Source organism: Diabrotica virgifera, chromosome 10 (genome assembly GCF_917563875.1).
Source record: "Diabrotica virgifera virgifera chromosome 10, PGI_DIABVI_V3a".
Classification (NCBI taxonomy): domain Eukaryota; kingdom Metazoa; phylum Arthropoda; class Insecta; order Coleoptera; family Chrysomelidae; genus Diabrotica; species Diabrotica virgifera.
The window spans coordinates 133,606,359-133,621,036 of record NC_065452.1 but is presented as its reverse complement, the minus strand read 5'-3'; the positions used below and the strand labels follow the sequence as shown (position 1 = coordinate 133,621,036).

The following is a 14,678-nucleotide window of genomic DNA, read 5'->3' as shown; positions in this document are numbered from 1 at the left end:
GTAATCGATGATTTTTTTAAACAAGAATAAAGTTCGTGTGCTAGCTCATTTGAAAGGTTATTCAATGCTCTATTCAGCAATTTAAACATTTTTTGCATATTTCATTTTTGAATATGAAGATTCGCACAGGCATGATCAAGCAAACAACGTGAAGAGGAAGTAAGCTAAACTTTTGAGAGTTTTATAGTTATTCGGTAATAATTTCCAGAATTCTCAATATTGATTTGCGTTTCTTTTTTCTTTAAAAATTGCCTCCAGATTTGTATCATCTTTAAAATCAATTAGTTCATCTGACAACTTTGCTAGTATAGTAGCGTAGCGTAGTGTAGTAGCGGCTACTTCTAAGTGCCAGGGATTTTCCACTAATAGAAGATATTTCCTAATTTTTTGCAAATCATTAAATCTTTCCTGAAATTCATCGCTCAAGAAAACTAAGTAATTAGAAATAGTAGCAAAGTTTTCTGGAGATACATCAATTCCATCTTGTTGACCTTTTACCAATGTCGAAAAGTTATACAGATTTTTTATATTAATTTCCTCGATGTACCTTCATCTTTAGCTTCTCCTCGACAGCAAATACTTTATTCTTTAACTGCGAAATAATTTTATGTTTACCTTTTAATTTGTAAACGACGTACATATTAAGTTTACCAAGTTTTCCTGGTATGTCGCAAATAAATGCTAAAAGCCACCACCAACTATCTTACTCAAGTTCAAAATAATTTGATCGTTTACAGAGCCCTTAAGTTAGCCTTCGGGCCACATAAAAAACGCAAGAGGGCCGCAGGTTGAGTATCACTGATCTAGATGATCAGCAAATGCCAACACTAGATTTGATGAATCAGATCTAGAATCTGAGTTCTATAATATTTGGTGGATGCGCAGGTACCATTGAGGTAAAATTAAATGAATAATCAAAGGTAAAATTAACACGTTCAGTGCTATAGTCCAGGGCCCATCTGTTTTGAGATGGACGCTGAGAGGTGACTCAAATTTTTTTGCAGAAATTGCTTGAAAATAACTCAAATAATAATATTTGAGTTATCCTCCCTCTCAAAAAGGTCCGGAACATTGTTTAAATAATTAAAATGTCAAAAAATAAAGGAAAAATTCGATTTTTTTCTTCGTTTTTTGATTATAACTTTAAAAGTATTTATTTCTCAGAAAAGATGTATTGACATAAAAGTTGCGTAATTAAATTTTCTACAATATAGAATTAGTTAAAAGTTGAAAAAATAGTCACCCTTGTTGCAAAATAGCAGTAATTGCGAAAAAAAACATACAAAAACAAGTATTTGCATTTTACGTTTTTCAACCATTTATGCTACACTTGACCTTCATATTTCACCCAGAAAAACTTTATGATACAGTAAAACAACATTGTAAATTTCATTAAGATCGGTTCAATAGATTTTGCACAATAAATTTTGCAATCCAGCTTTCGCAAAAACAATTCATTTTTTCAAAATGTTACAGGACTGAAAATAAAGCAGATAGCAAGTTAAATTTTTTTTACGTATAGAAGTGTACTGTACCTTCCATTTTCAATTGGCAAAATTAAAATCGATTAACTACCACGGCGTCAGGAATTTTTTTAAATAAACATTAATTATTGGTGCTACGCGCAAGACAGCGGTGTTCGATTCACATGAAGTTGATTTCCACCAAAATTTCTTCCAATCTTCATCTAATATATTATTTTCTTACTCTATATTTTGTTGTATTTTAATATTTTAATTCCACAAAAATCAAACTAATTTTATTATTGTTTGTGAAATATTGTTTAAACAATTGTATATGTTTAAAAATAATAAACTTTTATTTTTAAGTTAAAATATATGAACAAAGAAAGTTTTTGCTAAAAAAAGTGTTATTTCAAAGGATAGAGTATGTGTTTTTATTTTGCAATAAACAAATTTATTTATTTATATTGAAATGTAATAAAAATTAAAATGTATCAATAATTATCAAAGGTCATTGGAATGCCGAATCAGAGCAAACTATCCGGTGTCATGCGCGCAACACCAATAATTAATGTTTATTTAGAAAAATTCGTGACGCCGTGGTGGTTAATCGATTTTAGTTTGGCAAATTTCAAATGAAAGGTACAGTACACTTCTATAAGCAAAAAAAAATTCAACTTGCTATCTGCTTTATTTTCAGTCCTGTAACAGTTTGAAAAAATTAATTTTTTTTGCGAAAGCTGGATTGCAAAATTTATTTTGCAAAATCTACTGAACCGATCTTAATGAAATTTACAGTATTATTTAACTGTATCATATAGTTTTTCTGGGTGAAATTTTAAGGTCCTAAATTTAGCATAAATGGTTGAAAAACGGAAAATGCGAATACTTGTTTTTGTATAGTTTTTTCCCAATTATTGCTATTTTGCAACAAGGGTGACTATTTTTTAAATTTTCAACCAACTCTATATTGTAGGAAATTTAATTACACAACTTTTATGTCAATACAACTTTTCTCGAAAATGAATACTCTTAAAGTTATAATCAAAAAACGAAGAAAAAAATCGAATTTTTCCTTAATTTTTTGACATTTTGATTATTTAAACAATGTTCCGGACCTTTTTGAGAGGGAGGATAACTCAAATATTATTATTTGAGTTATTTTCAAGCAATTTCTGCAAAAAAAATTTGAGTCACCTCTCAACGTCCAAATGTACTAATATTTTTACAGATGCGCCCTGGTCTACTATAACTCCTACGATACTCACCTTACAAGTGCTAGCATACAACTAAACATTATAGTCGATAGGGCATATGACGCACCGGTGCGTCATGTCCATCTCTGCAAGAAACAGCTTGACACACCGGTGCGTCATCAGCACTTAACATGGAACTTTCGTTTAAGAAGAGTTGATAATCGAGACTATAATACATCCTATCTATCTGTACCGTTGAGGTAAACAGTCTTAACTCCAATTTTTGCCGAAATGGAGTTAATACCACGCTCTTGTTGTCAGATTTTCATAGCATCTGGTGGCAAAAAATCGTACGTCCAGCATTATTAGTTGCCTAGATAAGGCGTTTAGAAACAACAGCAACTCCATTAGTCAGTAAGTAATCAGTAGTATATCCATTAGAGGAGTGCATATAGATCTTCACTTCGGAAAAAATCAAACAAGATAGAACTTTTTGTAATTTCATTAAGAAATGTTTAATAAACAACATATCAAAAAGTTCTACTCGAGAAGTGGGTGCTTCTTTTTTATTAAACAAATGAACTACGAAATTAGATGTTTTTTTAAATAACTCCGAAACTATAAATTTTAGAAAAAAACTGACTTGACCATTGAAAAATTCAGAAAATTCTACAAAAACACCTTATATAAAGAATTTTCTAAAATTAAATCTGTATCTTCTATAATTTTTTATTTATAACGCTAAATTCACCCTTCTCACAAACATTGGCGCACTTTAAACTAACGTACGGCCGAAGTTCACGGTCGAGTTATTTTAATGTAATTATTTAACTAATGCATCAAATGAAATTTTACAAATTGAACATGAAAGAAGAATAATTAAGCTATCTTATGGTTATAATAGAAAGAAATAAAATGTATGGGCATAAGTACGGTGTGGGCGGAAAGTGAGCCTTACATGAATATTGTTTAAAAATGATTTATAAATGTGTAACTAATACAATTTTTCTTATAAAACTCTCAATTTTGCACAACTTACTATTCAAAGCATCTTACTAAATGATGTTTTATTCAAAAAAATGTCAAAAATTTAAATCAAATGATATGACGTCTCAAAAAATGTAATTTTTGAAATCTTCGCAGTTTTATAGAATTACCACCATTTTAAGACGGTATTACTCAAGTTTGAACAGATCTATTACAGTTTTATAAGTACTCTTTTAAAGCTTAGGATGTAATCTTTAAAATGCACTGAATTATTTTACTTTAGAAGTGAAATTAACTATTTCTTTTTAAGAAAATTAAGAAAGATAACAAAAATGTAATACAAAAATCGAAAATTACCAGCTAAAAAAATGTTTATACAAAGTGATCAAAACTTTTTTCTGTAAAACTTACCTAAAATACATTTAATAATAAGCTTCAGCAATAATAAATGTTCAGCAAAAAATTTTATTTAGCTCTTATACAGTATGTCGTAACTTGAAACCTATTGATAACTTTTTTATTATCAGTTTTACGAAAAAAAGTGATTCTTTATAAAATACTCTGCATCATATATAATCTAAGATGCAATTGAATTTCACTCACTCACTCAATCTGAATTTCACTCAAGAGTAAAGTACCTTTACATTTCACAATATCGAAAATTAAGAAAAGTTGTTTGGAATTAAAAAATTTGTTTTAGTGTTCAATTACATCCTTCTAATTAAAATATTGTGAATAAAAAAGGTACAACTCTTAAGAAAAATTCATATTTTTACATATCTCGTATAAAATTAAAAAAGTTTGATATCTGTAGATTTTATACCAGGGAGAGCATTTTATGAAGAATAACTTTTTTTCGTAAAAGTGATAATAAAATAGTTATCATAATTGTAATAAAATGATGATGAGTATCCGTAATTTGAGAAAAAATTGAAAAATTTTTTTTAGAGTAGAATGATGTAATTGTATATTTAGACATAGTTTCTAATTTCAAACAACTTCCCATAATAGCATTTTTTGATATTCTGGAAATTAAAGGTAATTTACTCTTTAACAAAATTCATATTTTTGACATAACTCGTATAAAATTGATAAAATTTGATATCTGATGGTTCAGTTTTAGATTTTTGACTATCCAGAGTATTTTATTAAGAATAGCTTTTTTCGTAAAATTGATAATAAAAAAGTTTTCCATGTGGTTCCTAGCTACGCAGATACACTGTATAAGAGCTTCTGTATAAGAATTTTCAAATTGCAATGCCATATTCGGATTCAGCATAATCAAAAACAAAATAGAAACTTATTTGATCAAAGTAAAATGATGAATTTAACGATATTTTTAAAATTATTTATACAAAACAATTGTTATTGTTTAAACAATTAATAAACAATTAGCGGCAAATCTGCGAGTAGAACTTTTTACTTTAACATGCATATAAACTAACAAAAAAGGTTTTAGAAAAATATAAGCTTGTTTGAATTTTTCCGAAACAATGCATGTTTTCGTTCTAATTGCACTCCCCTACGCGATAGTAAGTACCTATGCTTTGGTATGCGGTAGTGGTAAACAATCGTAGCTCCATTTTTACATTAAAATAAAGTTATCACTTTTATTAAGATTAAGATATTTAGTTTTTATATATTTTTTATCTCTTGTTTGTTTTCTAACGAGTTCTATTTTTGTTCCAAACATCGTGATTTGGTTTTTGCCTTTTTAAATACGGAATATAATATTTTTGTAATCAGTTACGATTGTTATTTTGCATATTACCTGTTTAAATTAAAGATATAGAGGTAAAAAGTCGTAATTCCCAATATCATACACCAGGTGAATAATTTCTTAACAATAATACTATCCAGTAATTGGTTTCCATTTACGTAGTATAATATTATATATTTTATATTATGTATTATATATAATATTATATATTTTATATATTATATGTTATATATTATATATTATATATTATATATTATATATTATATATTATATATTATATATTATATATTATATATTATATATTATATATTATATATTATATATTATATATTATATATTATATATTATATATTATATATTATATATTATATATTATATATACCAATAATGTTGAATTCAACTTAATGGAAGTATAGTCTGTTCGCTAAACTCAGACGTAACTTTCTAGATCTTTTAGTCGGTAATTTTGCCAATTTTAGTAAAATTGGCAAAAAATAATTACTAAATAGTTAATAATCACTAAATAGTTAGCAATTTTGCCAATTTTTGCAAAATTGGCAAAAAACAAAAAAATTATTGACTAAAATATCTAGCCAGTTGCGTCTGAGTTTAGCGAACCGACTATAAAAATGTTTTTATAGTTTATTGACTAGTCTGTATGTTTTGCGCTTTCTTGCAAATGTGTACATTATGGATATACGATTGTTTACCCCAACGGTACAGATATGTATTTTAGTGTTTTGCAAAGCTTTCAAATCTTTGTCTACTTAGCTCCTCCAAATTCCTCGGTGTCTCACGTTTTCTTCTTCCACCTGGTTTCCATTCGTTCACGCTGATTCTTGTCTGTCTCAGTCCATTTCTATTGCTGTTGAAAAGCTGCACAGACGTTATATTGAACCAGGTTCTGAGGCTCTTCAACCAGGGGTTCTTCTTCTTCCAAATATTTTTCCTTCTAGACGGGCTTGTAGGAGGGCATATCTGGATTCATTTAGGATACAAACTTCAGGTACCTTATCAGGAATTCTAGATAGTGAATCGGCCACTACATTTAGTGAACCACTACGCTGAATAATTGAAAATTTGTGACAGGAAAATTTCATTATCCACCTAGCCAATCTTGGTGACGGATTTTTCATTGTAGCTAACCATTGCAAGGAAGCATGATCTGTTATAACACAGAACTCAGTACCTTCAATATATCCTCGAGATTTCTCAATAGACAGCAAGATAGAAAGCATTTCTTTCTCGGTAGCGTTTTGCTAAAGTAAGCGACCGGATGTTCGAAGCCATCTTCTTTTTGAAAAAGAACACTACCTACTCCATGGTCGGAAGCATCGCAAGCTAAGTAGAATTTTTTAGAAAAATCTGGACTGGCTAATACAGGAGCACTAGTCAAAAGTTCTTTGATTTTAACGAAAGCTTCGTCTGCCTCTTTGGTCCAAGTAACAGATTGTCCTTTTTTCTTTCCTTTTAACAAAACCGAGATGGGGCTACTTACAGCACTGAAATTACGGAGGAATCGGCGGTAATATCCTATCAACCCAATTAAACGACGTATCTGTGTCGTATTTTGCGGCACAGGATAGTCAAGAATAGACTGAGCCTTATCAGGATCAGTTCGCAAACCCTCCTTATCAACTACAAAACCAAGAAACTTCAACGAGGGTCTACAAAATTCACACTTATCAAAATTAACAGTAAGATTAGCAGATTTTAATTGCCTGAATAGGTCTTTGAGTACTCTCATGTGGGTTTCAAAATCTGGTGTGACAACTATAATATCATCCATGTAATAAAAGGCATACGGATCAAGTTTTGGTCCGATAACATAGTCCACTCATAGCTTGTGCACTATTATTTTTAATCCAAACGGTAAGACATTAAAACAAAAAACTCCTCTGTTAGGAATTGAAAAGGCGGTCTTTAATCTAGATTCTTCGTCTAGAGAAATCTGATAGAATGCATGACGGAGATCAATAGATGAAATATACTTCGCATCTCGAACTTTAGAAATTACAGAATCAACAAGTGGCATGGGATTACTATCAGGTATTGTGACAGAGTTTAATTTACGGCCATCAAAACACGTGCGATATGTACTGTCTTTCTTTTTAGCAAGCCACAGAGGGCTAAACCAAGGAGCGGGAGTAGTTAAGGGTTGTATTACCTTCAACCGCAGCATCTCATCAACTCCTTCATTTAAAATTTTCTGCATGGCAGGAGACAAAGAATACTGTCTCTGCTTAATTGGCTTATTGTCTGCTGTATCAATATTATGCGTATACAAATGAGTTCTACCAATAGAATCCTCTGGACCTATTTCTTTAAATAATTTCATCACAGAATCGAGTTGAACAGATTGAGATGGTGTAAGGCTGTGTTTGTCACTAATAGTGTTGACAACACATGTAGAAAATAACATTGAACAATCATAATTAAAGGTAAAATTTGAAAAATCTAAATTAAGTTTAAAAATTCTTACAATGCTCCGATATAGCCACATTTCAAATGCTTTTAATTTTCTACACATATCTTCATTTAAAGTCCATGATTCAACACTGAAAAAAGGACAGAGAAGACGTAGCATCGCAGCATTCTGACTTTTATTCCAAGAGCGAAGTTGTTGCTCTTGAAGAATTCCCCCATCCGGTTGAAGGTGGATCTAGCTTTTCCGATGCGCGTTCCTACCTCTTGGCTGTGGGTCCATTCTTCATTTATTATGGTGTTGAGGTAGTTGTAGTGCTTCACTCTTTCTACAGGGGTTTGGTTGACGTAGAGTTGACCTTCTGTTATATTTTCCTTGCTGATGATCATAAGTTTTGTCTTCTTTACGTTTATATTGAGTCCATATTAACACTTGCGATTAAGGAAGCAGCCAGTGAAGCATTAGGCATGGAGGAGATAACAAATACCAGGAAAAATAACAACCTAGTCTGGAGCAATGAACTTGAACAACAGAAACAAATAAAACAACAGAAATATCATAAATGGTTAAAATCACAAAACGCATATGATAAAATCCAATACCGCCAAGAATTAATCAAATATGTATAAAAAAATGTTAACAAAAAATGAGAGCAATACCTGGGAACAGAGATGTAGGGAAGTGGAATGCCATCTAGGTGGAAGCAGATCCTCAGAAGCTTGGAGGTTCATTCGAAATCTAAGAAATGAAAACAGAAATAATACAAACCTTCAAATGATTGATTTAAAGAAATGGAAAACCCACTACAAAGAAGAACTTCAAGAAAATAGAGAAGAATACATAAATACATCACCAAAACACTACAATTTAAATCATCAAGTCGTAGAATTAAATGACGAATTAGTTGAGAGAATTATTAAATCACTAAAAAATAAAAAAGCATGTGGTCCAGAAGGAGTCCCAGCGGAACTTAAAAAATGGAACTGCAAAATTGATCAAATTAATAACCATAATTTTCAACAACTACACAAATGGAGAAAACATACCAGAAAATTGGAAAACAGGATGGATAACCACAATACACAAAAATGGTAACAAGGAAGACTGCCAGAACTATCGCTGTATTACTGTAACCAGCACCTTTAGCAGATTATATGGGAAAACTCTAAAAACTCTAATAGAAAATGAATATGCACCTTTAGAGATCGAACAACAAGCAGGATTCCGAGCAGGAAGATCCTGTATCGACCACATCTTCACGATCAACCAACTCAACGAAAAAAAAGTAGCCAGAGAAAAAGAAATACATCTACTATTCGTCGATCTTAACTAAGGCATATGATACCGTACCAAATTATGGCAAGTCCTGGAAAAATCCCCTATTAATATAACTTTAATAAAAGCAGTACAACAATTCTATAACAATATCCAAGCAAACATAAAAATCAACAGCAGATTATCCAATAGCTTCATGGTGAATAAGGGACTACGACAGGGATGCAGGTTATCGCCAACACTGTTTAAAATCTATATAAATGAGGTCTTGAATAAGTGGCTGAAATTGGGTTCTGGAATGGGGATACAGCTAAACGACGACTCAACACTATACACACTGCATTTTGCTGACGATAAGGTGGTGATTGCCCAGGATAAAGATGATCTAATATTTATGACAAACCGGCTGTTTCGAGAATACAAAAAATGGGGCCTATACGTTAATATAAAAAAACCAAATATATGTGTATAGGAGGACAGAAAAGTGAGTTACAACTAGAGGATAATATAGTTATCGAGCCAAGCTCTGATTATGTATACCTTGGAACGAGAATCCAACAAAGTGGAAGGACAGAATTCGAAATAGAGGAAAGAATTATGAAAGGAAAGTAGGTAATAGGAGCTTTGAACTCACTACTTTGGTCAAAAACCATATCAAAAGAAAAGAAAACACAGCTTTATAATAGCATCTTTAAAAGCGTGGTACTGTATGGATGTGAAACCTGGCAACTGAATAAGCGAACAGAACAGAAGTTGCTCGCACTGGAAATGGACTTCTGGCGAAGATCGGCCTGCATCTCCAGGCTCTCACATATAACGAATGAACGGGTACGAGATATTATGAATATAAAACAAACATAATTGAAGAAGTCCAACAAAAACAACTTTGTTGGTATGGCCATGTACAAAGAATGGAGGAACATCGACTCCCAAAGCTAATAATGGAATGGCAACCCCCGGAAAGAAGGAAAAGAGGCAGACCGAAACCTACCTGGATAAGTGGAATCCAGAAAGCCATGTCTGAGAGAGATCTCCGACCAGGAGATTGGACAGATCGACGCGGCTGGAGAATAGGAACCGGAAGGCGCAGGACGCTATAAACCGGTGTTATATATAGGGTGAGGCAGATAACTGGCCTATTAGAAATATTTGGAGAACTAAAGGCAACAGAATCATGAAAATTGGAATGAAGAGGTTTTGAAGGGTGATCTATTTAATGAAAATATTTTCATCAATTTGCCACTTCCGGTTATACCAAAAGTTGCTTAAAATTTCGTTTTTTTAAATGGGACACCCTGTATATTTTTACATTTTTAGATTCTACTCGATGTCTTCTCTCTTAAAATATGCGGTTTTGTAATGTTATACAGGGTAGTTTAAAAGCTAATTACGTTTTTTTATTAATTTCGTAGCAAATTTCACACCCTGTAGAATTGTAGTAGTTGGATATCAAAAACTCTATTTATATTAAAATGATTTTTAATATAGTCTACTATTATTAAAAATTATTAGTATAGCTAAATGTTAAACTTTAGTATACAGGGTTGGTCGAAACTCGGAATGAGGATTTTCTGAATTTTCTTAAATGGAACACCTTGTATTTTAGTATTGCAATGAAAAGACATTTTACGGTACTTTTTTATTTCTTAAGCATTCCCTATACCTAAATGCTTTAATTTGTGCTTAATTGTTAATCGCGCCAAGAATGTTAACTACGTAGGACGTAGGTATTTTGATAGCTCAACCATTATTGGCAATTTTAAAGATCAGTCTAGATTAATATGTATTTATTTACAAAAAATTATTTGTGATTGAATATTTTCACGACCAACCTAATACAATTTCACGTATTTTTTGTTGAAATTAATGTTTGGCTTGAATCACCAATAACTCACAAATTAAAGCAGTTAGGTATAGGGAATGCTTAAGAAATAAAAAAGTAGCATAAAATATAATTTCATTACAATAATAAAATATAGGATGTTCCATTTAAGAAAACTCAGAAAATAGTCTTTCCGAGTTTCGACCAACCCTGTATAATACAATTCAACATTTAGTTATACTAACAATTTTTAACAATAGTAGACTATATTAAAAATCATTTGAAGATAAATAGAGTTTTTGATGTCAAACTACTACAATTCTACAGGGTGTGAATGTTGCTAGGAAATTAAGAAAAAAAACGTAATTATCTTTTAAACTACCCTGTATAACATTACAAAACCTCATATTTTAAGGAAGAAGACATCCAGGAGAATCCAAAAATGTAAAAATATACAGGATGTTCCATGTAAAAAAACGAAGTTATAAGCCACTTCCGGTATAACCGGAAGTAGCAAATCGATGAAAATATTTTTATTAAAGAGATCACTCTTCAAAACCCCTTCATTCCAATTTTCATGATTCTGTTTCCTTTAGTTCTCGAGATATTTCTAATAGGACTTTTGACTCTGCCTCACCCTGTATATATTGTTGACTGTAATACGTGATTTTGTTCATGGCTTGTAGGTCGAATACTATCGTATCATCTTCATACCTGGTGTTGTTTAGGTGGTGTCCATCTAGTAGAATGCTTTTCTTAGTTTCGTGCAAAGCTTCGATAAATATCCTTTCAGAGTAGAGATTGAAGATTAATTATAGGAGACAAAATACAGCCTTGGCTCACTCCACGCATGATCTTCACATATTCGGTACGCTTACCTTCAACTCTGAGATTTGCGGCCTGATTCCAGTAGAGGTTTCTAACTATTTTCAGATCTTGGTTGTTAATTCCTGCTTATTTTAGTATTTGCATCATCTTGGCGAGGTGTACTGGATCAAACGCTTTACGGATTAGATGTCGCAATTGACGTCTCTGCATCTCTGAGCCTAATAATATTATGTTATCCTATACATTTTATTTATGAGAAAATAAGAATAGAACTTGGAATATAATAGATATTCCTAAATAGTAGTCATTAAAAAATGATTCATAAAATAAAAAAATTTAATACATGGTTTCATTAAGATAATATTTAATAAATATAAATTCTTTGCTCTGCTTCAAGGATTATTGAGTGATGTGTCAAATTTTTACACCAGTATATGATTGCCGTGTACATAAGAATATATTGGTAAAATTTACTTGATAATAGTTGTTGATAATTGAGAGACCAATCGAGGTGTCCTTGGTTCGAGTTCCAGAGAAGTGTTATATAGTTCTTCGTCGTCCATAATAAGCGAAGTATCTAACAAATAATTGGCTACTTTTTGTATGAGTTCTATATTGTACGGGGTCTGCTGAAAATGGCGGATTTCTCGAATAACATGGGCAATCTGAAAAAAAGTTAAATATAATTCAATGGGAAGTCCCAGATCCGAAAATCGGTCTTTAGATTAACTAAACCAAATATAACCTCTATAACATACCCAAACTGCCGTAACGCTGTGTGATCTTTCAAAGGCCTTCGACTGTGTTTCTCATGATATCTTACTAAAAAAACTGCATTTTTACGGTATCAGAGGTCTATATATCTATCTAATTAGCCTTCTTCGGTTCAAATTTGGACATAGGCCTCCCCAATCCTTTTCCATTCTTCTCTGTCTGTCGCTACAGTCATCCCCCTAGAGCCCACGTGCTTCTTCTTCTTGATAGGTATCATCTGCCCATCTTATTTGGGGCCTTCCTCTACTTCGTTTATATTCCCACGGTCTTCAATTTATAGGAATTTTGTTCCATCGGTCTTCTTTTTCTGTTATATTGCGTCTGACCAATATTCATTTCAATTTTGCAACTTTTGGTCTAACATCTGTAACTTTGGTTTTCTCTCTTATCCACTCGTTTCTCTTTTTATCCATTAGTCTTATGTGCAACATTTGCCTTTCCATTGTTCTTTGCGTTTTTATGATTTTGTCCATGTTGGCTTTTGTAAACGTCCACGTTTGGGAACCATAAGTGAGAACAGGGAGTACACATTGATTGTATACCTTGGTCTTAAGATGTTGTGGATATCTCTTGTTTTTAAGGATGTAGCTTAGTTTGCCAAATGACGCTCATGTCAGTCTAACTCGTCTTTTGATCTCTGCTATTTGGTTTTCCTTGTTAAGTTTTATAATTTGATCCAGATATATATGTGTAATCGTGAACTTGTTCTATTCCATCTTGTCCGATCGTCATTGTGATGTACTCATCTGTATTTGTTATGATTTTGGTCTTGCTGTAATTCATATTAAGGCCTATTTTTCCAGCTTCTATGTCCAGTTCTTTCATCATTTCAAATTCTTCTTTTTTATCGGTTATAAATACGATGTCATCAGCGTACATTAGGTGGTTCAAGCATTGTCCACAAATGTTTATACCTTTTTCTTCCCATTCTAATCTTTTAAAAATATCCCTCCAGAGCCTTTTCCAGATTGAAAAGTTTTGGTGATAATGTGTCACCCTCTCTCATGCCTCTATTTATTTGTATTGGTTGTGTTCCTTCATATACTTTAATTGTTCTTTTGACTTCCTTATATATATTGGCTATTAGGTCTTTATATCTGTGGTCAATTCTGCTGTTAACCAAAGAACTTTTCACTGCCCAATGTTCGACACTGTCGAAAGCCTTTTCGGAATCTATGTACGCTATATATAGAGGAATGTGGTATTCATTTGCTGGTTCTACGTATGTAAATTCTAATGCTCAATCATGGTTCGCAGCAAATAAACTTAGACCAAATGATAACAAAACTCAAAATTTAATCCTTTAATCTAATCTCTTCGATGCGCGTGTTGAAAAAAATACTGTAAAATTGCTGGGCATAACAACTGATAACACACTGACTTGGTATAACCATATTGACCATCTCAAAGGTAAACCTTCTAGTAGGTACTTTATTTTTACTAAGACAATTAAAACTTGTTACAAATATTGATACCTTAAGAATAACGTACTCTTTGCCATTTGTTTTAAGCTATGGTGTTAACTCTTGCAATGCCCTAACAATATTTAAATTACAAAAAAAAGCTATTAAAATAATTGCAAAAGTTAGTTATTTGGAATCTTTGCAAACAGTCTGACTTACATAATTACAGCACAAGAGGTGCAAATAATATCAGAACAGTAAAATATCGTTTGAGCAAATCACAAAAAACTCAATTGACTTTAACATATACAGGGTGGTTCATCTTATTCGCCTCGGTGTCTGTACGGAAAACCACTTAATATTAAAAAAAAATTCTTCACAGAAATATATAGGGCCAATAATACTACAATCTAAAAATAATGTGAATTATACAGGGTGCTCCAAAAAGGAGTGGTATATCAAAGTTATATTTTCTCTTATGGAATGCCCTATATCTGATGACATTATTGAACTATACTTTCATAAGGGTTCCCTATACCTAAATACAGGGTGTTTTCATTTATTTCAATTTTTATAAAAATGTAAGGTTTTAGAAAAAAATAAATATCTACGAATGTAAGAAACAGTAACAAATTCTTTCTTGGATCTTAATAATAGACTATTTAGCGTACTTTATCAGATGGTTATTGTAACAAAGTTTCTTACAGGGTGGTCAAAATATGAGATTGTTCTATTAACAAATTCAAGCTGTAATAACTTACTTATTTTAAATGGAACATCCTGGA

At 31.6% G+C, this 14,678-nt stretch overlaps 1 protein-coding gene across 1 annotated transcript in view; it reads right to left on the bottom strand.

Annotated features, from left to right (window-relative positions):
- Nucleotides 1-11,283: 11,283 nt before the first annotated feature.
- The window catches only part of LOC114336429 (ras-specific guanine nucleotide-releasing factor 2-like), a 155,576-nt gene continuing 152,181 nt past the window's right edge, over nt 11,284-14,678 (bottom strand). The window contains exon 21 of the mRNA XM_050663572.1: nt 11,284-12,381. Within this exon, the coding sequence (XP_050519529.1) occupies nt 12,187-12,381 (195 nt within the window). The 3' untranslated portion in view covers nt 11,284-12,186. The remainder of the gene's footprint in view (nt 12,382-14,678) is intronic.